Source organism: Hyla sarda, chromosome 11 (assembly GCF_029499605.1).
Source record: "Hyla sarda isolate aHylSar1 chromosome 11, aHylSar1.hap1, whole genome shotgun sequence".
Taxonomy (NCBI): Eukaryota; Metazoa; Chordata; class Amphibia; order Anura; family Hylidae; genus Hyla; species Hyla sarda.
In genome coordinates, this window is record NC_079199.1 from 40,316,406 (window position 1) to 40,344,287 (window position 27,882).

The window sequence follows — 27,882 nt, forward strand, 5'->3', positions numbered from 1 at the left end:
GATTTTTTTTTATTTTTTTAAATTTTATATGAACAGTTTATCGCAGTGGAAAATCCACACAAAACCACTGTTCCACAACATGTGACTATACCATAGGCCAAAGTTTCCCAACCAGGGTGCCTCCAGCTGCTGTAAAACTACAGCTCCCAGCATGCCAACGGCTGTCCGGGCATGCTGGGAGTTGTAGGTTTGCAACAGCTGGAAGCTCCCTGGTTGGGAAAACACTGCCATAGGCTTTCCCCCAGCCCCTTTGTCTTCTATAGAGCCACCTGTGTCTGTTGGATAGGATCAGTACAGGGTTTCACTCACTGACCACTAACAAAGATTTTGAAAACTTCATTAGGGTTTGTTGACATGTTCTTATTTTTGCTGCAAATATGCATGTGTGAACAGACCCTTACACAGCAACGAAACAATTTACATAAAGTTCGAAAACTTCTGCGAGAGTCAGGTGTTTCTGCAGTAAATGTCATCAGACAAGGTGACAAGTTATTACATATTACATTTTCACCAGATCTGCTGTTAAAAAATTGGCTTCAACATTTTCATAAACTGCACATCTATAAACACTACCGAAAACATTGCAGCTTATAAAGAAAACCACACGCAAAAAAAAAAATTATATTATATTATATAAAAAAAAAAAAAAAAAAACATAGGAAACAAACTCCAAGGCCAATGCATTCAGCAAGATTCAGGATGCACATTTTTATTGAAGTAAAGCCAGACAATATCCTCCTCATATAGTTTGCCACTATACAATAGTCACCTCACTTGTCACAGTATTTCAGACACTTGTGCCAGTTCCGAGTACAACTCTCTCCAGTTAAACCAATGATAAACACTTTAAATGCTTCAAGCCCTATATATTTTAGAGTTTCCTTTTAAGAAACGTCGTACAGGATATACAGATTTAACAAGACACTTAAAAAGGAAAAAACAAACAAACAAACAAAATGGCACGCACATCCACGCAAAAACACTTCATCCGTACATACGCACACCTATAGCCACAACAACTTCCATAGCTGCATTGTAAAGATTAGGTGGCATCAGCTAGCAATAGATTTTATATGTACATCTATTCGGCGATATTTACATAAAAGGGCTAAATATCCAGTTGCAGAAATGAAAAAGTAAAGGCTCTTGTGTTAAAGAATGTGCAGTTTCACAACCCCATGAAAGAAAAACCTCATGATTATGTACAATGTAAACAGCATGGGGCATGGAAAATCTTTATCTTGGGGACCAGTACAATTCCTGTCCGCATTGTTAGTCGTCTTCGAACTCTGACTCTTTAGATTTCTTGCAAACTGTTCGGTTAAAGCTGTGGAAAGCGGGCACCCAGCGATTGTCGTGCAGCCCCACCTTACAGCCACGGCTCTCTTTTTGAGACATGTGGCAGCACATCCAAAAACCCGGGCCGTAGGGTAAAGCTTGGCAGTAAGGTTTGGGATGCCACAGGCATAAAGACACGTCGCCTCTTGCGTATTTTTTCTTGCACTGCTTGCAAGGGTCGTCTTTGTAGCGCGGATCCCGGACCCACAGCGAGTCGCAAGGCCGAATGTCATAATGTTCGATGACGAATTTGAAATAGCAGGAAGTGCATTTTAGGGCAGCGAGGGAACGGGTGGGCAGATACTTGAAGATCTTCACCAGGATGTGATGGGGTAGGAACGCCATGTACTGCTGAGGCTCCAAGAGCTGTTTAATCTTAAATCTGGTCTCAAGAAAATCGTGAGACACCTGCCTCTTTATGGAGGAGGCGTCAAGTACCTGAGTTACGTTTCCAAGTGAAGAGATAGCGACAGCGTATTGTGCAATCATAGAGCTATTCTGAATACACAGAGCATTGTCAAAGGCGTGCTTCTCTGTGTCGTCTGCCTGGGACTTTACTTCAGGGCTGATCCGTACATGTGCATGTTTTGCATCGCTTTGATCACTTTGAAAAAACAAGACCCCCGGTGAAGGGTCACCTGATAAAGCTTTGTCCTGTGTGTGTCCTATATCCTCTGTGTGCATAAATACATCGACAGTCTTATGGGAGGGATCAGGGATCCTATCTGAACTCTCCACCTTTACATCAGCTGCACCATCATTCACAGTCTGACTCTCAAAAGAATCAGGGACACATTCAACAGCTTTTATACAGACAGAAATAGATAATTTACAAGGATCCACAGTTATCGCAATATCCCCCCTACACCTCATTTTCAGATAAGTCTCCCTCACAAGTTCAAGGTCTACGTTAGCCACAAAAAAGTCTTCCATTGGTGGCAAAGACTCAGAATCTTGAGGCTTAGGTGGAGCACAGTTTTCCCATGATTTCACAGAAGAAAGGTCTTCCTCATTTTGCGAGACATTTTTCTCTGCAGAAGCAGCAGAGTGTTCTTCAGGATTGGACGAGTCCTCATGAGGACGGCCGGCTCCTTGCTGTGAGCTGCTGGCGAGCAGCATGCGGCCAACATTTCTCCTAAAGCTGTTGTTCCTGGAGAGTGCTCCTGAATCCCGATCATTCTGGTGCCTCAAACATTCAGACTCCAGTTTAGCGACCATCTCCAAGACACACACAGACTCCAGTTCTGCCTTCTCTGAATTGTCTCTCTCAGAAGGGTTTTCGCTGGCTCCAAGTGCCATCAAGGATACAGGTGGAAGGGCACATTTAGACGTTCCAGTAGGTTTTGAAGCATGGGAATTGGAAAAGGGTTTAGCACAATCAGAAAGTAACGCACTTGCTCTTTGCTCCAGAAAAGCTACCATCTCTATCACAGAAAGGGGTCTTCCAGGAAGAATTCCATCACTTTCGGTGACAAAATTGAGTGAGCAGTTTTCAACTCCACTTGGGAAAGACTCCGATAGGAGGCACTTTTTCTGTGCTTCCTGCATCTTCTCCAGATTGTTCTTTACGCGTTTTAAATCCACAGATTTCTTTCGTCTTTTAGCAGCTCTCCCGCTCATATCCCCAGTGTTTTTAATCTTCATTGAGTTGTTCCTATTGCTGCAGTGATGAGAGGCAAAAAAGGCAACCTTCTCCTTGGTGTTTCCAGGCTTGATGAGTGCACAGCTATCCACAGGGCCCTCTTCCTCCTCACCCTGATGGATTATTGCAGGTGGAACATTCTTCACTTTAACCTCAAAGCTGCTGCTGGACGTGCTCATTCCTGCTGTATTGCACATGGTGTTTTGAGACAGAGTGCCCAGTGGCCTGCGGGGTGGATTGTCCATACAGGGTAAACAATTCTTGGTGGCGACATTACACTTTTCTTCTTTTGCAGAGCTTTGGTTGTTCAGTTGCATGCCTTTGTTTGATCTTGGTTCCAGAAGAGATTCTTTTTTCTGTATCTTGTGATATGGCTTTAAATGCATTCCAGAAGCCCTGTGGAAGATACATACACCACAGTGAGTCAAACAGTATAGGAGATGTCAAACTAAAAATAAAAAAATGCTGCCTGATCCCATCAGCTCAGAAAATACATTAGCAAATTTGCACAAGATCTGCATATAAGGTAGAACTACAAATAAGATCAGGGACAGGGGATAAGTGTCTGATCGATGGAAGCCCAATTTCTGGTACCCCCTATGATTTTTGTAACGGGACCCTCGAGTCTCAGTGAGGAATGCATGTGCTTCTAAATGAGAGCCGGGGTCCAATTCCAAAGATCGCACGGAGGTTGTTAAGGGTCGGCCTGCGATCAGTTACTTATTCTGTAGAACGGGGATAAGTTAGTTTTCGCTGGACAACCCCTTTAAGGGCAAGTAAACCATCTCATAGGGCCTATAGCCTCATTAGTGTTATGTCTGTATAGGGTGATATTACAACGGAGATATCATCCTTCCTATTGTTATTTAGTAATGTAAATTAAGTGAATAAAGTTATTCTGAGGGCTGCACACCTGTATGTGACATATATTCGAGGAGGCTTAGGGTTTATAATGCAAAGTCGAAGCCTTATTTGTGTGAGTGACTTCATAGCATGATGTCAGAGCAACTGGTAGTTACATCTACACCCATGGGATTAATGGGGGACCCAGTCTCTGCCTGAAAGCAAAGCCTCCTCACCAGGTAGAGACTGAATGGGAAGATGGCTGCACACATCTGTGGCTCTCCTTATTCTAGGTTAAAAAGTGTTACTATCTGTTGAAACAACTTGACATGTTGCCCAGACATATGAAACTGATCGCCCTGGGTCTCAGACCCACTGTGATCTAGTTAAAAGGGGTTATACAGGAATAGAAAAACAGATATGTTCTTTTAAAAATGCTCCCCCTTCTGTCTCCAGGTCGGGTGTGGTTCTGCAGCTCCGTTCCATTGTGAATGGAGCCAAGCTGTAATACCAACCCCAACCTTGAGACAGACGGGGAGCAGTTTTTAAAATAAATTCGCTCTGTTTTTCTATTTCTGGATAACCCCTTTAAAAGCTAGAACACAATTGTGGCGGTCAAATCCGACCTTTTCACTGCATAAGTCTATGCAGCAGGGATCTGCAGACATTTGCTGAGCACTTCCCCGGATCACAACTAAACCTCACAGATTCTCAGGAGGGTGTTACTGAAACATCTCAACTACTCTATAGGTTGGACTCCCCTCTATTAGAGAGGTATTCCAGGAAAAAACTTTTTTACATCAACTGGCTCCAGAATGTTAAACAGATTTGTACATTACTTCTATTAAAAAATCTTAATCCTTTCAATAATTATCAGATGCTGAAGTTGAGTCGTTTTCTGTCTGGCAACAGTGCTCTCTGCTGACATCTGTCTCGGGAACTGCACAGAGTAGAAGAGGTTTGCTATGGGGATTTGCTTCTAAACTGGGCGGTTCCCGAGACACGTGTCATCAGAGAGCACTTAGACAGAAAAAAAAACCTTAACTTCAGAAGCTCATAAGTACTGACAGGATTAAGATTTTTTAATAGAAGTAATTTACAAATCTGTTTAACTTTCTGGAGCCAGTTGATATATTAAAAAAAAAGTTTTTTTCCTGGATAACCCCTTTAAGACATTTATGACAACCTAAATAAATGCTTATCATAGGAAAGTCATTTCAATGGGTAGTCCCCACACAGATATCCAAGTGTTTGTATGTCTACTTTAGAAGAAATGAATCCCTATGTAGGTGCCTAGAAAGCAGACTGAGTGGGTCAGAGGATCTTACCCCCCGATAAATATAAATTAAAGGAAAACTGTCATCCAGTTCACCCACACTAAATCCAACACACTGTGTTATTGTGTGGGTGAATAGGAGACCAACGAGGGATGACTGACTCCTATACGTACCTGCACTCCAGGGATCTGTCCCTCCGAAGATAGTCTTCCATGAAACGCTGGCTCAATATGAATATTCATTGTTGCTGGTCATGTGAGGGCTGTGCCGACTGAGTGCTCATGTGACTCGCAACAATGAATATTCCAATTGAGTGGCAAGGCCCGCCTACAGTGCGCAATTCACGGAAGATGGAAGCCAATCTTTGGAGGTACAGACCTCCAGAGTGCAGGTAGGTACAGGAGTCCGTGACCCCTCATCGGTCTCCTTTTCACCCACACTATAAGCCAGTTTATTAGGTTTAGTATGGGTTAAAAGGATGACCATTTTAATTTAATAATCATTGGCCTAGACCAGTGTTTCCCAACCAGGGTGCCTCCAGCTGTTGCAAAACTACAACTCCCAGCATGCCCGGACAGCCTACGGCTGTCCGGGCAGGCTGGGAGTTGTAGTTTATCAACAGCTGGAGGCACCCTGGTTGGGAAACACTGGTCTAGACAATAAGCATAAAGTAGTAACTTACAGGCTACAGTCAGTGTATTTACCCTGATCAGGTGAATACCCAAAGGGTAGCATTGCTTCAAGACAGGTCCTAGCATTGGTCTTACCCCATCTGCAACGTGAAGGGATATCCTGCAATGCTACTAGGCAACATAGCAGTGGTCTCCAAACTGTGGACCTCCAGTTGATGCAAAACTACAACTTCCAGCATGCCCGGACAACTGTTCTGCAACATCTGGAGGTGCACAATTTAGAGATCACCGACATATACCGATAACGTGTCCACAGACCACTCCAGGGACACTTACCGCTTGACATGTTGATGCGAGTGGAATTTCAGTGGTTCCCTGTGGAGGCTGGCTCGGCTGGAACTCATCCTAGCTGCCTGCACACAAGGCGTGTTGTCACAGCCAGTCCATGTTGCTTATAGATGTACGCACCGTCCGTCACAATGTCGTGGTAAACTGTGAAAACACAAAAAGAAATGGAACTGTTAATCCCCATCACAGGTCATGGCCTGACAAAGACAAGATAGACCGGTGTGTTGTAGTACACCAACATTCAGCTCAATTATTTGCATCCGTGTGTAAAAGGAAGATTTTGATGTGGGTTTACCAAGGAGTTCACCCCTGCTACAATGAAAAGGGGGGAAGACCACCGTGGTTACAAAAAAAAAATAAAATAAATACCCGAAATAGTGCAGATTCTAAAACTTACACCGCATGTCAATTTTAAAAATGAAAATGTCTGCAGCTTATACATATGCAAAATCTCCCCTAATTTGCCTACTACTATATTGCATTGCAGATTTTCTCTGCATATATCCACCACATATATATCTCTATATCGACTGGCTCCAGAAAGTTAAACAGATTTGTAAATTACTTCTATTAAAAAAATCTAATCCTTTCAATAATTATCAGCTGCTGAAGTTGAGTTGTTTTCTGTCTGGCAACAGTGCTCTCTGCTGACATCTCTGCTTGTCTCTGGAACTGCACAGAGTAGAAGAGGTTTGCTATGGGGATTTGCTTCTAAACTGGGTGGTTCCCGAGAGCACTTAGAAAAGAACAACTCAACTTCAGCAGCTCATAAGTACTGAAAGGATGAAGATTCTTTAACCTCTTAAGGACGCAGGGCGTATGGATACGCCCTGCATTCCGAGTCCTTAAGGACGCAGGGCGTATCCATACGCCCGTGGGAATTCCGGTCCCCACCGCTAGCCGGTTGGGGACCGGAGCCGGATGCCTGCTGAAATCATTCAGCAGGCATCCCGGCATATCGCCCAGGGGGGTCATTATGCCCCCCCCCCCCATGTCGGCGATGGCCGCAGATCGCTGGACAATTCAGTCCGGCGATTCCGGGTCAATCAGGTCTCCAGTGACCCGGAATTACTGGTGCCACCTCACGATCGCCCTGATTCGTCGGCCGGATTACAGGCCGACCAATCAGGGCGCCTGCTGCCGGTGTCACTCCCGCACCCGCTCCTCTTCCGGAGGACGTGAGCGGGTGCGGGAACACGACCCCGGGTGCTGGGGACCCCGGCGTCCATGTTGGGATCGGGGCCCCAGGAGCGACGGCCGCGGCGAGGGACTGACCTGCGACAGAGCAGCAGCAGGAGGTGAGTGACAGCCTCCTGCTGTTGCTTAACACAGCTCCCAGCATGCAAAAAGGGCATGCTGGGAGCTGTAGTTCTGCAACAGCAGGAGGCAGACCACCCCAACTCCCAGCATTCCCTTATGGGCATGCTGGGACTTATGGTTTTGCAACAGCTGGAGGCACATTTTTTCTATGGAAAAGTGTACCTTCAGCTGTTGTATAACTACAACTCCCAGCTTGCACAAACAGCTAAAGTGCATGCTGGGAGTTGTAGTGGTGCATCTGCTGGTTGCATAACTACAACTCCCAGCATGCCCATTGGCTGTCGGTGACTGCTGAGAGTTGTAGTTTTGCAACAGCTGAAGGCACACTGGTTGTGAAACTTTTTTTTTTACCTAACTCAGTGTTTCACGACCGGTGTGCCTCCAGCTGTTGCAAACTACAATTCCCAGCAGTCACCTTACACCATGCACCGTACATGCTGGGAGTTGTAGTTTTGCAACAGCTGGAGGCACACTGGTTTTGAAACACTGAGTAAGGTCACAAACTCCGTGATACATAACCAGTGTGCCTACAGCTGTTGCAAAACTAAAACTCTCAGCTTGTACAGTCTGTCAGTGCATTCTGGGAGTTGTAGTTTTGCAACAGCTGGATGTGTCCCCCCCCAATGTGAATGTACAGGGTACACTCACATGGGCGGAGGTTTACAGTAAGTATCGGGCTGCAAGTATGAGCTGCGGCAAGTTTTCTGCAACAGCTCAAACTGCCAGCGAGAAACTACTGTGAACCCCCGCCCGTGCGACTGTACCCTTAAAACACTACACTACACTACCACTAAAAAATAAAATAAAAAGTAAAAAACACTACATATACACATACCCCTACACAGTCCCCCTCCCCAATAAAAATGAAAAACGTCTGGTACGCCACGGTTTCCAAAACGGAGCCTCCAGCTGTTGCAAAACAACTACTCCCAGTATTGCCAGATAGCCACTGACTGTCCAGGCATGCTGGGAGTTTTACAAAAGCTGGAGGCACCCTGTTTGGGAATCACTGGCGTAGAATTCCCCTATGTCCACCCCTATGCAAGTCCCTAATTTAGGCCTCAAATGCGCATGGCGCTCTCACTTTGGAGCCCTGTCGTATTTCAAAGCAACAGTTAAGGGTCACATATGGGGTATCGCCGTACTCGGGAGAAATTGTGTTACAAATTTTGGGGGGTATTTTCTGCTTTTACCCTTTTTAAAAATGTAAAATTTTTGGGAAAAGAAGCATTTTAGTAAAAAAATTTTTTTTTTTTTTTTTTACATATGCAATAGTCGTGAAACGCCTGTGGGGTATTAAGGTTCACTTAAACCCTTGTTACGTTCCCCGAGGGATCTAGTTTCCAAAATGGTATGCCATGTGTTTTTTTTTTTTTTTGCTGCCCTGGCACCATAGGGGCTTCCTAAATGCGGCATTCCCCCAGAGCAAAATTTGCTTTCAAAAAGCCAAATGTGACTCCTTCTCTTCTGAGACCTGTAGTACGCCAGCAGAGCACTTTTCACCCCCATATGGGGTGTTTTCTGAATCGGGAGAAATTGGGCTTCAAATTTTGGGGGTATTTTCTGCTTTAACCCTTTGTAAAAATTTTCATTTTTTGGTAAACCAAGCATTTTAGGTAAAAATTTTTTTATTTTTTTTTACATCTGCAAAAGTCGTGAAACACCTGTAGGGTATTAAGGTTCACTTTACCCCTTTTACGTTCCCCGAGGGGTCTAGTTTCCAAAACAGTATGCCATGTGTTTTTTTTTGCTGTCCTGGCACCATAGGGGCTTCCTAAATGCGGCATGCCCCCAGAGCAAAATTTCCTTCAAAAAAAGCCAAATGTGACTCCTCTTCTGAGACCTGTAGTGCGCCAGCAGAGCACTTTTCAGCCCTATATGGGGTGTTTTCTGAATCGGGAGAAATTGGGCTTCAAATTTTGGGGGGTATTTTCTGCTATTACCCTTTTTAAAAATGTAAAACTTTTGGGAAGTTTTTTTTTTTCTTTTACATATGCAAAAGTCGTGAATCACCTGTGGGGTATTAAGGTTCACTTTACCCCTTGTTATGTTCCCCGAGGGGTCTAGTTTCCAAAATGGTATGCCATGTGGGATTTTTTGCTGTTCTGGCACCATAGGGGCTTCCTAAAGGTGACATGCCCCCCAAAAACCATTTGACGCTCCTTCCCTTCTGAGCCCTCTACTGCGCACGCCAAACAATTAACATAGACATATGAGGTATGAGCTTACTCGAGAGAAATTGGGTTTCAAATACAAATAAAAATTTTCTCCTTTTTACCCCTTGCAAAAATTCAAAAATTGGGTCTACAAGAACATGCGAGTGTAAAAAATGAAGATTGTGAATTTTCTCCTTCACTTTGCTGCTATTCCTGTGAACCCCCTAAAGGGTTAAAACGCTTACTGAATGTCATTTTGAATACTTTGGGGGGTGCAGTTTTTATAATGGGGTAATTTGTGGGGTATTTCTAATATGAAGACCCTTCAAATCCACTTCAAACCTGAACTGGTCCCTGAAAAAAAGAGAGTTTCAAAATTTTGTGAAAACTTGGAAAATTGCTGCGGAACTTTGAAGCCCTCTGGTGTCTTCCAAAAGTAAAAACTTATCAATTGTATGATGCAAACATAAAGTAGACATATTGTATATGTGAATAAAAAAAAAAAATGATTTGGAATATCCATTTTCCTTACAAGCAGAGAGCTTCAAAGTTAGAAAAATGCTAAATTTTCAAATTTTTCATAAAATTTTGGGATTTTTCACCAAGAAAGGATGCAAGTTACCATAAAATTTTACCACTATGTTAAAGTAGAATATGTCACGAAAAAACTATCTTGGAATCAGAATGATAACTAAAAGCATTCCAGAGTTATTTATGGACATCAACTGGTTTAGTCAGGTTTTCTTTACTATAATTGTCGCAAAATGGTCTCAACTGCGACTACTCAATTTTTCGTGCAACATTTTGACTGGAAAGCGAGAAAAGCAAGTTTTCCTAAAATTTACTATGTAGTAATAGTTTTAAAATGGACTACGGGTAGTCAGGTATTTATTAACTGCGACAGTCGCAACTGCGCAAAAAAAAGTCGCAACAGCGTTAAAAATTGACTAAATTTACTCCAGCTCAAACATGGAGCAGAAAAAGCTACTACCAAAGTAAAAAAGGAAAAATTGCTTACGTGAAAGAAAATTATCAACAGGCTGAAAGAAGTTGATAAATACGTCGTACATAAGCAAAAAAAAAGTAAGGAAAAAATTACTAAAAAAAAAGAATACATAAGCAAACATTGATAAATGTCCCTCATTAATGTTTAAAGTGACAGTGGTCAGATTTGCAAAAAATGGCCGAGTCCTTAAGGTGAAAAAGGGCTCAGTCCTTAAGGGGTTAATAGAAGTCATTTACAAATCTGTTTTACTTTCTGGAGCCAGTTGATATATATAAAAAATAAAAAAAAGTTTTTCCCATTATAACCTCTTAAAGATCTGATCCACAGGTCAATTTCTACTCTGAACAAAAATAAAAAATAAAAAAAATAAAAAAATGGATTTGAAAAAAAAAAAAAAAAACTTTTCTACTACAATGTTCTGCATTTTTCCACATGTGAATTTACATTTATAATAAATGGACATAATTTTTTCATCAATATGCACATTTACGCATTCACTCCACTTGCAGTCTAGTTGTAAATAAATTATATTTAAAATAATTAATTTAATATAATTACGATAATTATAAACAATTATAAACATTATTTTACTTATTTTTTTTCTAATTTTTTTCATTATTTTATCATTGTTATAAATATATATACTAGTTTTATAATGGATTAGCTAATATATAAATCTCTATGGGGGAGATTTATCAAAACCTGTGCAAAGGAAAAGTTGCCCATAGCAACCAATCAGATTGCTTCTTTCATTTTACAGAGGCCTTTTCAAAAATGAAAGAAGCGAGCTGATTGGTTGCTATGGGCACCTTTTCCTCTCGACAGGTTTTGATAAATCTCCCCATATATCTATAATCTCTCTCTATATCTATATCTCATCTATTCACACTTGTCCGAACCACTTGCTTGGGCTTCTTGTGCAATGACAGTAGATAAAGCAAGAAGTGTAAGTGGCGAGCACTACTGACCGCCTCTGTGTTTACTCTCCAAGATCTATTTTAGGCAAAAACTGCAGAACACAGGTTTAAAAATATCCACCCTGAAGATTTCCACAACTCAACACTTGTTACTGCAAGGAATCCACCACCGGACTAAAAATATAGTAAGTGAGGCTGACACTTCACATTCCAGGCCGTGACACTTACTGGAGGCTTAAAAATCACCTAAAATGAGGAACGTAACAAGGAAGAGCGGGGACAACTGCACACATAGCACTTCCTCCATACACCGCTGTATTACCAGATGACAGAAACACGTCGGGAATGAACTGACCCAGCGGCACACAGAGTCCCCCAGGCAGTGTTTCCCAACTAGAGTGCCTCCAGTTGTTGCAAAACTACAACTCCCAGCATGCTCGGACAGCCTTCGGCTGTCCGAGCATGCTGGGAGTCGTAGTTTTGCAACAGCTGGAGGCACTCTAGTTGGGAAACACTGCCTGGGGGACTGTGCAGAATGCCTTATTCCAATACTGGAGCAGCCGAAATCGAGAACTGGGGAGTTACTGAAGCGGTGTATACAAACAATAAGGCTTCTCCAGGGACAATGGCTTCATGTCCTGCCCAGTGTGTGACAACGAAAACACACAAGAATGGCAAATACAAAAAAAACCTCTTACAAGTACATAAGCTTCCAGGAATCAAGGTCGAAATACAAAAGAATAAAAGTCATATGCCATAAGGAATGATGGTAATCAGGATGAGATGTGGTTGTGCAGCACATGTTCTCTGGATGTCAGCTCTGCACAATATCCAGCACTAATAAAGAGCCTGCGTCTAAAGCAGAGGTGACTATAAAGGGGGTCCACACACCCCGCAGGGAGATCGTGAGCCATCTAAAGCAGAGGAGACTATAAAGCGGGGTCCACACACCCCGCAGGGCGATCGTGAGCCATCTAAAGCAGAGGTGACTATAAAGGGGGTCCACACACCCCGCAGGGAGATCGTGAGCCGTCTAAAGCAGAGGAGACTATAAAGCGGGGTCCACACACCCCGCAGGGCGATCGTCAGCCATCTAAAGCAGAGGTGACTATAAAGCGGGGTCCACACACCCCGCAGGGCGATCGTGAGCCGTCTAAAGCAGAGGAGACTATAAAGCGGGGTCCACACACCCCGCAGGGCGATCGTCAGCCATCTAAAGCAGAGGTGACTATAAAGGGGGTCCACACACCCCGCAGGGAGATCGTGAGCCATCTAAAGCAGAGGTGACTATAAAGGGGGTCCACACACCCCGCAGGGAGATCGTGAGCCATCTAAAGCAGAGGTGACTATAAAGCGGGGTCCACACACCCCGCAGGGCGATCGTGAGCCATCTAAAGCAGAGGAGACTATAAAGCGGGGTCCACACACCCCGCAGGGCGATCGTGAGCCGTCTAAAGCAGAGGTGACTATAAAGGGGGTCCACACAGCCCGCAAGGGAGATCGTGAGCCATCTAAAGCAGAGGTGACTATAAAGGGGGTCCACACACCCCGCAGGGAGATCGTGAGCCATCTAAAGCAGAGGTGACTATAAAGGGGGTCCACACACCCCTAAGGGAGATCGTGAGCCATCTAAAGCAGAGGTGACTATAAAGGGGGTCCACACACCCCGCAGGGAGATCGTGAGCCATCTAAAGCAGAGGAGACTATAAAGCGGGGTCCACACACCCCGCAGGGCGATCGAGAGCCATCTAAAGCAGAGGTGACTATAAAGCGGGGTCCACGCACCTTGCAGAGCGATCGTGAGCCATCTAAAGCAGAGGTGACTATAAAGCGGGGTCCACACAGCCTGCAGGGCGATCGTGAGCCATCAAAAGCAGAGGTGAATATAAAGGGGGTCCACACAGCCCGCAGGGAGATCGTGAGCCATCTAAAGCAGAGGTGACTATAAAGCTGGGTCCACGCACCTTGCAGAGCGATCGTGAGCCATCTAAAGCAGAGGTGACTATAAAGGGGGTCCACACACCCCGCAGGGAGATCGTGAGCCATCTAAAGCAGAGGAGACTATAAAGCGGGGTCCACACACCCCGCAGGGCGATCGTGAGCCGTCCTAAAGCAGAGGTGACTATAAAGGGGGTCCACACACACCGCAGGGAGATCGTGAGCCGTCTAAAGCAGAGGTGACTATAAAGGGGGTCCACACAGCCCGCAGGGAGATCGTGAGCCATCTAAAGCAGAGGTGACTATAAAGCGGGGTCCACACACCCCGCAGGGAGATCGTGAGCCATCTAAAGCAGAGGTGACTATAAAGCTGGGTCCACGCACCTTGCAGAGCGATCGTGAGCCATCTAAAGCAGAGGTGACTATAAAGGGGGTCCACACACCCCGCAGGGCGATCGTGAGCCGTCTAAAGCAGAGGTGACTATAAAGGGGGGTCCACACACCCCGCAGGGCGATCGAGAGCCATCTAAAAGCAGAGGTGACTATAAAGGGGGTCCACACACCCCGCAGGGAGATCGTGAGCCATCTAAAGAAGAGGTGACTATAAAGCGGGGTCCACACACCCCGCAGGGAGATCGTGAGCCGTCTAAAGCAGAGGTGACTATAAAGCTGGGTCCATGCACCTTGCAGAGCGATCGTGAGCCATCTAAAGCAGAGGTGACTATAAAGGGGGGTCCACACCCCCCCAGGGTGATCGTGAGCCGTGAATCAGAAAACAATAGTACAGGTGACGCAAGGGCTAAACCAAGGCAATTTATGGTAAACCATGTACCATTTTGCAACATTGTACACTACCATCTGAAGACCAGTGTGTAAGGTAACCACAAACGGGAGATAGAACATTTAATGGCCCAACAGCTATCGCATCAAATCCCGCCATACACATGCACGCTCATCATGGCTGAGCATTCATAAGCTATGAATGGAGAGAGGATAAGTAAGAAAGGGTTCACGTGTCTGGCAATCCATTTACATCCCAGATGGGAACGCTGGATGCTACAAGCTGGATCTCTGGGCATCGGATGGGGCATTAGTTGTAAATTAGCTAAAATGGGGCACACCGCAGTACCTATGGATCATGTGACATATGTTCCATCCACTGTGCATTGGCTAAATCAAAAAACCCTGCATGCAAATACGCGGGATGAGTGGGAACGAAGCCTAAGCTGCTGCCAGACACCTCAGGTAGTAGCTTATCTCTAAAAGGATCGAGCAGTTGAAATTCGGCATGCCTGATCCTTCTTTTCTGACATTTGTTGGTGTATAGCAGAGTTTTCCAACCAGAGTGCCTTCTGCAGCTGGAAAACTACAACTCCCAGCATGCCAGGAGAGCCTTGGGCATACTGGGAGTTGTTTTGCAACAGCTGGAGGCGCCCTGGTTGGGAAACACCAGTGTAGGGTCAGCTGACATATACAGACATAACCTTTTTTGTCCAATGCATATGGGGAATCTGAAAGTGGTTAAAGGTGCACTCCACTGGAAAAAAAAAATTTTTAATCAACTGGTGCCAGAAAGTTAAACAGATTTGTAAATTACTTCTATTTAAAAATCTTAATCCTTCCAGTACCTATCAGCTGCTGTTATAATACACAGGAAGTTCTTTTATTTTTGAATTTCCTTTCTGCCTGACCACAGTGCCCTCTGCTGACACCTCTGTCCATGTCAGGAACTGTCCAGAGCAGGAGCAAATCCCCATAGAAAACCTATCCTGCTCCGGACAGTTCCTAAAACTGACAGAGGTGTCAGCAGAGAGCACTGTAGTCAGACAAAAAGGAAATTAAAAACGAAAAAGAACTTCCTGTAGATCATAACAGCTGCTGATAAGTACTGGAAGGATTAAGATTTATTTAATAGAAGTAATTTTCAAATCTGTAACTTTCTGGCATCAGTTGATTTGAAAAAAAAAAAGTTTTCCACCGGAGTACCCCTATAAGGCCAAATTATATTATATTAATATATATATATATATATATATATATATATATATATTTATTAATATATTAATATATATATATATTAATATATATATATATATATATATATATATATATTAATATATATATATATATATATATATATTAATATATATATATATATATATATATATATACACACATACATACATACACATATACACATACATACATATATTCATTCAATGGAGTTGTAGTTTTGCAACAGCTGGAGGCACATTGGTTGGGAAACACTACGCCAACTGATGTCAGCAGAACACAAAAGCCATCAATGCTGACAATACAGGGGTGCCAGGGTGGATGCCAGTGCATCGCAACATCCCCACTATCTCTATTCAGAAGAGATTCTATTCATGCAAACCATGTCTGTAAATTGTTCACCACGTGAGAACATGGAGGAAGGGTGTATTTTATGAGGGGTAATTCAGAATAAACCGCGTCATTTGGTGACGATGCAGGCGTATTATAGAAGAGGGAGGGATCCAGATGACAGGCAAGTCAATTTCAAGAGGCGTTTCAGTAAATGAGTAACAGATTATTAAAATAAAAATGTAAAAGCACTTCTAAACGGAGGACAAATTCTTAAAGGGACAGTAAGAGAGGAGATGTCGGGCTGGAGTACCCCCTTATCAGATAAGTACACCTGGTGAGGAGCAGGCCTGCTTGCGACCCAATGTAAGAATGTCTCTGTCTCCTACGAGGAGGCATCTTGTTTTATGGACAGATTAGTAGGAGTCTCCACCACACCCTGAAGCTGACTTTCACCTCAACTCTCATCTCATTTATACAGAAGAACACCGTCAGGACACCGGAGGGCAGGACGGCTTTTTATGGCCTTTGATCTAACATTAGACTAGGCTTCATGGTTTGTTAAAGAAACATGGACCCATCAGAGGTGAAATCTACAGCGCAGAATCACGGCCTATTGTACAATCTGCAGTGGATTATGGTGCCAGGAACATGGATGACATAGTACAAACAGTCCTGAGTCACTAAATTTCTTCTCTTGAGGATTTCCGCCACAGAGGAGTACACATCTGCCGCGCATGGAGATTAGCTTTAGAAGTGGAATGCTCCACCATTTGTGAACCTACCCCCTAAGGCAGTGTATTCCAATCAAGATGTCTCCGGCTTATGCAAAACTACAACTTCCAGCATGCCCAGACAGCCGTTGGCTGTCTGGGCATGCTGGGAGTTGTCGTTTTGCAACAGCAGGAGATACACTGATTGGGGAACGCTGCCCTAAGGGCTAGCTTATACTACAGAAAACAAGGAAAATTTCCTCTAGGAGATTTACGCGCTAAAAATCACTATTCTGCTCCACGGTCTAATGGAGGAGAAAACATGTGGAATTGGTACTTATTTGCTGCGGAATATAGCATTGACATTCAAAGTCCCATTCACCTTTACTACCAGATTCCGGTGGGAAAATGAACATGTTCATTATTCTACCGAAAATTAGATCCCCCATCAGTGTGCACAGAAATTCTGTGTAAGAGATTTGCTCCAGAAGTTTTCTACAAAAGCACGCCATGTTAGGGTGCGTTCACACCGCCGTCTGTCCCCGTTTTTTTTTATATCCCCGTTTCGGTTCCGTTCTTGCAGGCTGTAAACGGATTAAAAACTGTTTAAAATAATATCCCATTCATGTCAATGGGATTTTCTTTCACAATCCATTTACACCCATCTGCACTCAGGAAGAAAAAATGGCACATGCAGTATTTTTTCTTCCGTCAAAAAAACGGAAGAAAAAACAGATACAGTAAATTTAACATTGAAGTCTATGGAAAACTGATGAGCCTTTAATGTCATCTGTTTGCATCCTTTTTTTAAATAGTTTTTACTTTTCTTTTTGGTTTATTAACTGAACAATAACAGATTCAAACGGGTAACATCCATTTGCATCCATTATTAAGTCTTTTTTTTACGGTCTAGACAGCCGTGTGAACGCAGCCTTATTTTTTACCATAAAAACACGACAGAGACCCCCACAGACCGACCCTAAAGACTTTATAAACACCTCAATTATAATTATAGGACATGTCACTTTTGCTGATTTGGTAATATTCCCTCTTGGAAATAAGAAATACAAAATTGCACACTGTGAACCACCCCCAACCCACTTCCAAGTAATGAGTTCATCACCTCAGTGAACTCCAGCACCAGCAGCTTAAGTAGATGAGCAGATGCAGGGATGAGACCCCACACCCTCTTCATAGGAAATTAATAAAATTAGGAAATCGTTTCACTGTTTTGCAGGTTGGCTGGAAACCCATGCCTGCCAGATCAGCAACAACAGGTATGTACAAGGCACAAGAACCTCTACTTTGTTCTCTATTAGCATATGCTACACTGTATAATAAAAAAAATTGAAGTGCTTCTTTAAGAGGGATTATCCAGCAATAGAACAGAACTGATTTTAAAAAATAATTAAAAAAAACACCTCCATCACTCAGGTTGTCTGTGGTTTTGAAGTCCACGTTCATTGAAATGAATGGTGGCAAGTTGTAATACCACACACAACCTTAGGAGAGGTGTGGTGCTGTTTTAGGAAGAAATTAGCTTTGTTTTTCTATTCTTAGATAAGCTCTTACACTGGGTGATGTCTGGCCAAGGAAGATAGAATTTTTTAACCTTCTAAAACAATGTTATCAACCAACCAGCTGATCACTGTGCTGAAGAATTTTATGTTGTGGTTGCTTTTTGGACGGCCAACTCCAGGATACAATTAATGGGGTACTCCGGGTGAAACACCTTTTTTTTTTTTTTTTTTTTATCTCAACTGGTGCCAGAAAGTTAAACAGATTTGTACATTACCGTACTTTTCCAGTACTTTTTAGCAGCTGTGTGCTACAGAGAAAATTCTTGTTTTGTCTTGACCACAGTGCTCTCTGCTGACACCTCTGTCCATGTCAGGAACGGTCCAGAGCAGCTAGGTTTGGAATGGGGGATTTTCTCCTGCTCTGGACAGTTCCTGATACAGGCATCAGGTGTCAGCAGAGAGCACTGTGGACAAGACAAAACAGAAATTCAAAAAGAAAATAATTTTTTCTGTAGCATACAGCTGCTAAAAAGTACTGGAAGGGTAAAGATATTTTAATAGACATCTTTTACAAATCTGTTTAACTTTCTGGTACAAGTTGATTAAAAAAAATAAAAAATAAAAAAAGGGTTTTCCACCAGAGTACCCCTTTAAATGATTCTCCATTCATTGCTATAATCCTGTAGAGATGGGGATAAATAACCATAACATACCAAAACCCACACATTATAATATCAAATAAGCACCTCCAGCTGTACGTGGCAGACAAGAAAGCCCCGACAGATCTAATACACTGGAGTATGGTGGTTGTTACAAAGGCTGATATAACAAAGCAGTGTTTCCACAACCAGGGTGCCTCCAGCTGTTGCAAAACTACAACTCCCAGCATACTTGGACAGCGAAAGGCTGTCCGGGCATGCTGGGAGTTGTAGTTTTGCAACAGCTGGAGGCACCTCCCTGGTTGGGAAACACTGATGTAAAGTTAAGCAGTAAATGCCCAGGATTTAGAGGTACAGTCTACTTAGGTCGCACCCCATGGCAGTTCCCTACAAGAACTGGAATCACGTGCCCGGCCTCAGCCTTTCCTAACTGCTCTGTATCAACTATAAAGAATGACTAAATAGGGTTACACACATCCAAAAGGTCACACAGTCTAGACAGAGAGGTAACAATGTCAGAAAACAAGGGCCTACACATATCTGGCTGTTTAGGTGACCGCAGAACACAATTTGTTTTCAGTCTACCATTAATAAACAGGAACCAGTGACCATAATACCCAAAGATCTATATACAGTATATGTGGTGTCTATGTACATCAGTGTTTCCCAACCAGTGTGCCTCCAGCTGCTGCATAACTACAACCCCCAGCATGCACGGACAGCCTTAGGCTGTCCGTGCATGCTGGGAGTTGTAGTTTTGCAACAGCTGGAGGCACACTGGTGGGGGAAACACTGATGTACAGTTACTGTTCCATGTACTGATTCTACTAAATACAGCTCGGATCAGGGGTGTGTGTGTATAAATTTGTACATACAGTGCATCAACATCTTACCCAAATGCGGTATTTCACCAACATTGTGGCTTTTGTTGCAAATTTCCAAAATTGTGGTAAAACAGCAGTGACCATGCAAGGGACAGCACCCTCACGGAATCCAGTCTCCTCTTTGCCCTGCCAATTCCCAAACTTTCTCCCACACACTAAAAGGAATTATGATAATGTAATAAAGTAAGGCCAACCTAGAACCTTGGCTTTAAGGGTATGTTCACACTACGAGATTTAAAGGGGGTACTCCGGTGGAATTTTTTTTATTTAACCCCTTAACGACGAAGGACGTAAATGTACGTCCTGGTGATGCGGTACTTAACGCACCAGGACGTACATTTACGTCCTAAGCATAACCGAAGGCATCGGAGCGATGCCCGGATCATGCACGGCAGGGACCCTCCAGTAATGGCGGACACCCGCGATGCCGTGCGACCCCTCAGATGCAGTGATCGATACCAATCACTGCATCTGCAGCATCGCGGTCACTTAATTGGATGATCGGATCGACCGCAGTGCTGCCGCGTCGATCCGATGATCCAGCAGGGCAGCCGGAGGTCCCCTCACCTGCCTCCGCTGTCTTCCGGGAGTCTTCTGCTCTGATCTGCCTTCCCGCAGACCAGAGCAGAAGATGACCAATAACCCTGATCAGTGCTATGTCCTATACATGGCACTGAACAGGATTAGCAATCGAGTGATGGCTTTAAATAGTCCCCTATGGGGACTATTAAAGTGTAAAAATAAAAGTACAAAAAATGTGAAAACCCCCTCCCCCAATAAAAACGTAAATTGAACCATTTTCCCTATTTCAACCCCAAAAAGGGTTAAAAAAAATCTATTTTATATACATATTTGGTATCGCCACGTGTGTAAATATCTGAACTATTAAAATAAAATGTTGATGATACCGTACGCTGAACGTAAAAAAAAAAAAAAAAACTCCAAAATAGCTGCTTTTTTTTATAACCTTTTATTCCCAAAAATTTTTTATAAAAAAAATGTATTAAAAGTTTTATATAAGCAATTATGGTATCAATAATAAGTACAGATCACGGCGCAAAAAATGAGCCCTCATACCCCCGCTTATACGAAAAAATGAAAAAGTTATAGGTCTTCAAACGTACTAATTTGGTTAAAAAGTTTTTTTGTTTTTTTTTTAAGCGCAACAGTAATAGAAAAGTGCATAATCATGGGTTTCGTTTTAATCGTATTGACCCAAAGAATAAAGAACACATGTCGCTTTTACCATAAATTCTACAGCGTGAAAACTAAACCTTCCAAAATGAGCAAAATTGCGGTTTTCTTTTTAATTTCTCCACACAAATAGTATTTTTTTTGGTTGGGCCATACATTTTATGGTAAAGTGAGTGATGGCATTACAACGGACAACTGGTCACGCAAAAAACAAGCCCTCATACTAGTCTGTGGATGAAAATATAAAAAAGAGTTATGATTTTTTGAAGGCGAGGAGGAAAAAATGAACGTAAAAATTAAATTTTCTGCGTCCTTAAGGCCCAAATGGGCTGCGTCCTTGAGGGGTTAAATTCTTCATCGAATTTTGCGGCATTGGCGCACCAAACAGAAGATTGCAGATTTGCTGTATTTCCTGACCAAAGTGATTCCTAGTCAATTCCTCAGCAAGAACATTCCCTAAAGGGGTTGTCAAGGGATAGAAAAACAAGAGCAAATTTCTTTGAAACAGTGCCACACCTGTCCTCAGGCTGTATGCGGTATAACAGCTCAGCTCCATTCACTTTAATGAAACTAAGCTGCAATTCCACACACAGCCTGCAGACAAAAGTGGTGCATTTCCTAAATAAATAGGCTCTGTTTTCCTAACGCTAGATAACCCCTTTAAGGGTACATTCACAACAAGCACAGGATCTGCTGCATATTACAGTGTAGCTTATGCTATTATTGAAGTTAATGGGTAGCAAAATCAGCTGCGCATACAGTGCAGACAATGTCTGACAAGGAGGTGGATTTCAACAGAAGACTGAACAGCGCGTGGCGTTTGCCAAATGGGATGGTGCTTTGTGGCAAACGGTCGCAGACCTTAGCGCCGATCCACTGAGGAAATTCCTCACTGCATTGCCTCAGTGTGAACATACCCCAACACGGATAGCAGCACTGCTGTGGCTTCTCAATGCAGATTTACACCTGGAAAATGAAAAGCGAATTGCGAGTGGGTAAGATTTAAAGGGGTACTCCGCCCATAGACATCTTATCCCCTATCCAAAGGATAGGGAATAAGATTTCTGATTGCGTGGTTCCTGCCGCTGGGGACTTTCGTGACCTTCCTGGCGTTCGTTTAGAGCGTCGGGTGCAGCGCCAGGGGCTCGTGACTTCACGTCCGCGAACCGCACGTGTAGTCACGACCATGCCCCCTCAATGCAAGTTTATGGGAGGGGGCGTGACAACGTCACGCCCCCTCCCATAGACTTGCATTGAGGGGGCATGGCCGTGACGTCACGCATCGCCAGTCATCTGACATGGAGCGAACTTCGCTCCAGGCACTGGATGTCTGAGGTGCCGCAGCCGCTGGGGACCCCCGCGATCAGACATCTTATCCCCTATCCTTTGGATAGGGGATAAGATGTCTTGGGGCGGAGTACCCCTTTAAGAAATTTGATCCACACGATGCAGGATTTTTTCTTTAATTTTTTTTTTTCAGTACAAAAACAGACTTTGGGTCAAAAACTGTTGCAGATCATCACAGATTTCACCTGTTATCAATGTAGCAAAGTCTCTGCCTGTTACATATGCAGATTTTTCTGGAGATTTGCAGAATGTTTCTGCCACCTAAGCCCCTACACTTCCGAATTTACAAAATGTAGTCAGATTGCAATACCAGGCACAGACAATGAACAAAGGTGATGCTGTTTCTTGGGGGAAGACATTTTAGCCATGTTAATAGGGGTTTCACTGTAGCTTGTTGTCATTCAGACACTGACAAACAGGCCAAAAGACCACGGCCATATTATTGTAGGTACTTGTGAACGCTGCCAAAGAACACACACACACTGATGAGAACAATCCACTTTATTTTCATGGCAGAAGAGGAGCCGGCCAAATAAAATGGGTGTATACCACATTAAACAATCTTGGAATCTGCTAATAGGATATAGGAAAAAACGAGTAATGGAGACGCTAACTTTCCCTTCGCTTCTAATATAAGTGTAAATGGACGCAAGTCCCGGAGAAATGTTCACATGATTGTTTGTTGTAGAGAACATGACTTACAATGGTTATTTATACAGAACGGCAAGTTTACTATAACAATGGGTTTACTTATATTGTTTAGACGACAAACATTTTATGGAAGACGACGACGACTGGGCTCCTCTAATACAGTAACTGGTACAGTGTGACGGAAAGGGAAGCGCATTACTGTTGTCACCCCTTATCAGTGTGTAAGAAAAGCTACAAGTCAGACGGAGAAGATTATTCAGCCGTTAGGCTTCATTCACACCATGTTTAGGACATACGGCAGCCAGATCTGAAAAAAACAGTTGCTGCTGTGTCCCTGCCAATCCCATGCCACACACCATTCATTTCAATGAGCCGCACAGAGTCAGCCAGTAACTGTGTTCAGGTCACTTTCAGACAAAATCCAGTGAGAGTAGGAGTAGCACTCCTCTGTGCTCACTCCTGTCCTATCAGACTGCAACATGAAAACAGAGAGGAGGAGGTTACAGAGCAGCCTGCAGTGATTGGATGAAGAGACTGAACACAGCAGACTCAGGGAGGAAGTGAATGCATGGTGAGTGAGGGCGGGCTCTGTGCTTGCCTCAGACACACCCTTTTCTAAAGCAGATGTCAGAATGAGAGCAGGAGGACGGAGGGATTTGTTAGCCAAATACAGAAGCTAGACAAAAAAAAACACGTGTAAAGCATCTGCATAACCTAGTGTGTAACATATAAGCATATTTTTTTCTGTGATATGACAGGTACGCTTTAAGTACGCTTCTAGTATGTATAAGGAATATTTTTAGCCAAGGAGGTAATGTACATACACTGAAAATTATTTAGTGTGTCCATAAGTGTGTATATATGCAGCGCCACACCCTGTGGCTGGATTGTGGACCACAGCATCTACTCCCATGTAAAAAAAAAAACTGTTTTCTTTGGCTTAAGGAGTTGCACCAAGATTCAATGTAATGCATCGCATGGGCAGCTTCAATGTTTCCCCATGGGAAAGAGAAAAAAAAAAAGCCAAATAAAAAAAATATACAAATAATTATATTGGCAGGATTTTTAGGAAACATCAAAACATTGAATCATCCCATGAGTTGAGGGGATGCTTAAGCCTTACTATAAAAAGTGAATGAATAGTCGCTATGTAAAGGGATTTACTGTGTTTTCTCTGCTATTTTCAGGGAGAAAAAAAAATGTAAAAATTTTTAAAAAAAATAAAATAGACTGTTTGGTCTATTCTTCTACACGAGATCTAAGAGATTCTTTTGTATCTATAATAACTTATTGAACTCCAATAAAAGTTACATCCAATAGTGTAAAGAAGTTAGAATGACAGATTTACAGATGATGTCCAGATGACCTAAAAGTTATTGTTCTAAACTGGTCATACATTGGGGCAGTGCGTCCCAACCAGTGAGCGTGCTTCCAGCTGTTGAAAAAAAACAAAAAAAACTAAAACTCCCAGTATGGCCAAACAGCCAAAGGTTATCCAGGCATGCTGGGGGTTGTAGTTTTCCAGCTGGTTGAGAAATACTGTATTAGTGTTCACCACACAAGTTGTCTTAAGTAGTGGTCTATGAATGTTGGCATTTAAAACATAAACCCCAGGTATATTGCTTGAACCATGTGGTGACTGGATGCCATTAGGCCTTAAATTGGACTTTTCAGACATTCAAAAGTTCTGTTACATGTCCACAGTGATTTTTGTGGAACCATCAGGCTGTGTCATTGGGGAACTACCGAATCTCCCCCAACACCTAGGCTGGGTTCACACTAGGGATCGACCGATTATCGGTATGGCCGATAATCACGATTTTGGGTATTATTGGTATTGGCAATTACCTTGCCGATAATGCCCCACCGCACCGTGACCGCCCCCCCGACCCGTGTCGCACCCCCCACCATAGTGCTGGGCGGTATATCGGTATGGATTTTTGCCCATACCGCTATACCGGTTGGGCCCCTCCCCCACCCTCCGAGTAAATAAATATTAAACTTACCCGTAATGGGGGCGGTCCGGGCCATCCATCCTTCCTGTAGTGTCCGGCGGCATTCCGGGTGGAGGGTGAACCGGTCCGGGCTGTCCTTCTCCGGGGGTCCTCTTCTCCACTCCGGGCAGGCTCCGGCCTAGTATGCTGCATAGACGCCGCTACGCTGTGACGTCAGGTGGGTCGCTGTGCAGGGGCGTCTATGCAGCGTTACTAGGCCGGAGCCTGCCCGAAGTGGAGAAGAGGACCCCCGGAGAAGAAGGACAGCCCGGACCGGTTCACCCTCCACCCGGAATGCCGCCGGACACTACAGGAAGGATGGATGGCCCGGACCACCCTCCCCGGATGGTCCCTGCAGCAACTGGGAAGGAGAGTCAGGGTTCTGGGATGGACAGGGGTCTGTATAATATACTATACCTACAGTAGGCCCTCCAGCTGTTGCAAAACTACAACTCCCAGCATGCCCGGACAGCCAACGGAGTAGTTTTGCAACAGCTGGAGGCACCCCTAGGCGCGGCGGGGGGAGCGGTGATGGTGATAGGTCTCCGGACCCCCGGACAGGCAGGGGGAGTGAAGCGGGTGGCGGCGGTGGCCTATGGCACCGCAAAAGCCACTGCAGTGCATTGATTTAAAGCGCCCACTTTAAATCAATGATCTGCAGCAGTGTCGCGGGGGGATAAATAGCCGATAACTTATACCGATATTCCGGTATAAGTTATCGGCTATCGGCCCTAACCTCCACCGATTATCGGTATCGGCCCTAAAAACCGATATCGGTCGATCCCTAGTTCACACAGTGGAATATGTGCGGAATGTCCGTACAGAAAACACCCCGATTTGGCGGCCTCTAGGACCACTTGGAAAGGAATCCTCTTATAGACTGCAATGTATTTCCTTGTGAAATCTGCAGAAAAAATAAAAAATAAATATAGACCTGTCTATTTTTTCTGCAGACACTAAAATCTGAATCTCCGTGGCAGAAACATCTGGTGCTGAAATTCTGCTGTGACAACGGTGCAGCAGAATCCTATTGAAATCAATGGGACAATTCTGCCACATGAATAAACCTTTAATGTCAGGATAGAATTGCTCAATTTCACTGCCTCTAGCTTGGTCTGAAGATAGGTTGCCATTTAAGGAGTCTGGTGGCAGCTTATTTCCCAGATAAGCACTGAAAACACATGCATGCTCTGCTGAGGGAGCGTGCATGTGTATGGGAAGGATGGAAAGAATAGCTGTCAGGATAAAGGTGGCCATCAATGAAACAGTTCCACGGAGACCGACTTGTCAACTCATCAAGAACCCTTAATGTTTTGGGCATCAGAAAGAAGGCACACACACCCCTCTACCTGTCCATTAGGCAAATCAAGGAATAATTGTAGGCTGCTGGAGGACACGTTTGACAAGAACCAAAACAAAACATTTGCAGCATCACTCCTCTAAGGTGATCATCTGCCTTATTCACTTTCTAACGCCAGTCTCCATGGCATGACTAAAGCTGTCCAGCAGCAGGAGGATGGGACATTACTAGTGCAATCAGCCAGCAGGGTGTGGTGGCAGCGCTTGTTATCTGTAACCAGAGCTTTAGACGACTATGGAGGAATGAACGTACGTTGTGTAATCTGATTTAGGTGTGGCATCAGGTCCACAGTCTTCAAGGGAACATTTTTTTTGTATTCGTGGGGTAAAAATTACAAATATCCATGACTTAGCAGTAAACATTACAGGTGCCATCAGAAGAGGCATGCCTGCTGGAAATCCAACAAGCGATGTGTTACAACAGAGGCCGGCCAACCTCCAGCTCCTCAGCTGTTACATAAGATGAGAGGTGTCATTATGTGGTTTACAATCTCTATATAAACCTGAAATTATACTGCTCCAACCAAAACTCAGCATCAACATTACCTGTGGGTGCGGTGCGCGAGCGATCTGTGACATGTAACTATACACCTGCACAGGATCACACCACTAGAAGCATACCTAGATAGCACTTACTAGGGTACAGAATATTTGATAGCTCTTGCATAAAACAAGACACTGCAGTAAACTCCTTTGGACGACATATGAGGGATAAAAAAAGCAAAAAGTCTACCACCACATTACAATGCAGAGCCAGATCAATCAGGGCCTGTGGAACCTTATAGGACTAGAAGACTTTCATATATATTAGAAAGAAAGTCATCTAAACCCTGCAATTTTGTCAGGACTGGGCACAGTTATATGTATGGTGGCCTCCCGACTCATGGAAAATTTCAGGGGACAGAAGCATTATGCATAATGAGTTTCAACTGCTTGACCCTTTTGTTTGTCCCCCTCCTCCTAATTGCCAGCTGAACAGATTCGGGCTGGAACATATCTAAGGTCTATGACCACCATGACAGAGCAGGTGACATAGATAACCTAAAGAGATGTCTGACTTGTGGGGGGGTCTGAGTTCTGGGACCCCATTCCTGTTGGTCCATATTCTGCCTCCATGATAACCTAAATGAGCTGTGACAGCAGATGAATAAGTGTGGGACAAAAGCATTGTGAGCGTAGGCATACACTTTATGAAATACATATTTTATAGTATTGCGTGCTATATATACTGCACCGTATTCCTCTCTACATGAAGGGAAGTAGCTACCAATATAAGCGAACACATGGAACTTACTGCTATATAAACTCTTCAATGTTGAAATTTCAACACCAGGAAGGACAAACCACAAGGTTATGTAAAGGGAGGGAGGGGCAGGTGTCTCCAAGAACTGCACATGATTAAAGGGGTACTTTGCCCCCAGACATCTTATCCTCTATCCAAAGTATAGGATGTAGGAGGTCTAATTGCGGAGGTCCCGCCTCTCTGCTATGGCACCCCAGACATCCGGTGCACGGAGTGAACTTTGCTCCATGACTGATGACTGGCGATGAGGGGCGGAGGCTCGTGATGTCACTGTCACTCCCCACTCGTGATGTCATGGCCATGCCCCCTCAATTTAAGTCTATGGGAGGGGGTGCAGCCGTGACGTCACAAGCCTCTGGCGCTGCACCCAAAGCTCTAAAACAACACTGTGCATTAGAGAGATCGCAACGGGACCCCTGAGATCAGACATCTTATCCCCTATGCTTTGGATAGGGGATAAGATGTCTAAGGGCAGAGTACCCCTTTAAAGGTTACAAG

At 43.9% G+C, this 27,882-nt stretch overlaps 1 protein-coding gene across 1 annotated transcript in view; it reads right to left on the reverse strand.

Annotated features, from left to right (window-relative positions):
* Positions 1-656: 656 nt before the first annotated feature.
* Positions 657-27,882, reverse strand: part of FBXO34 (F-box protein 34) — a 42,231-nt gene continuing 15,005 nt past the window's right edge. The window contains exons 2-3 of the mRNA XM_056546365.1: positions 6,069-6,224; positions 657-3,376 (exon numbers count right to left, since the gene is read on the reverse strand). Of these exons, the coding sequence (XP_056402340.1) occupies positions 1,273-3,376; positions 6,069-6,136 (2,172 nt within the window). The 5' untranslated portion in view covers positions 6,137-6,224 and the 3' untranslated portion in view covers positions 657-1,272. The remainder of the gene's footprint in view (positions 3,377-6,068; positions 6,225-27,882) is intronic.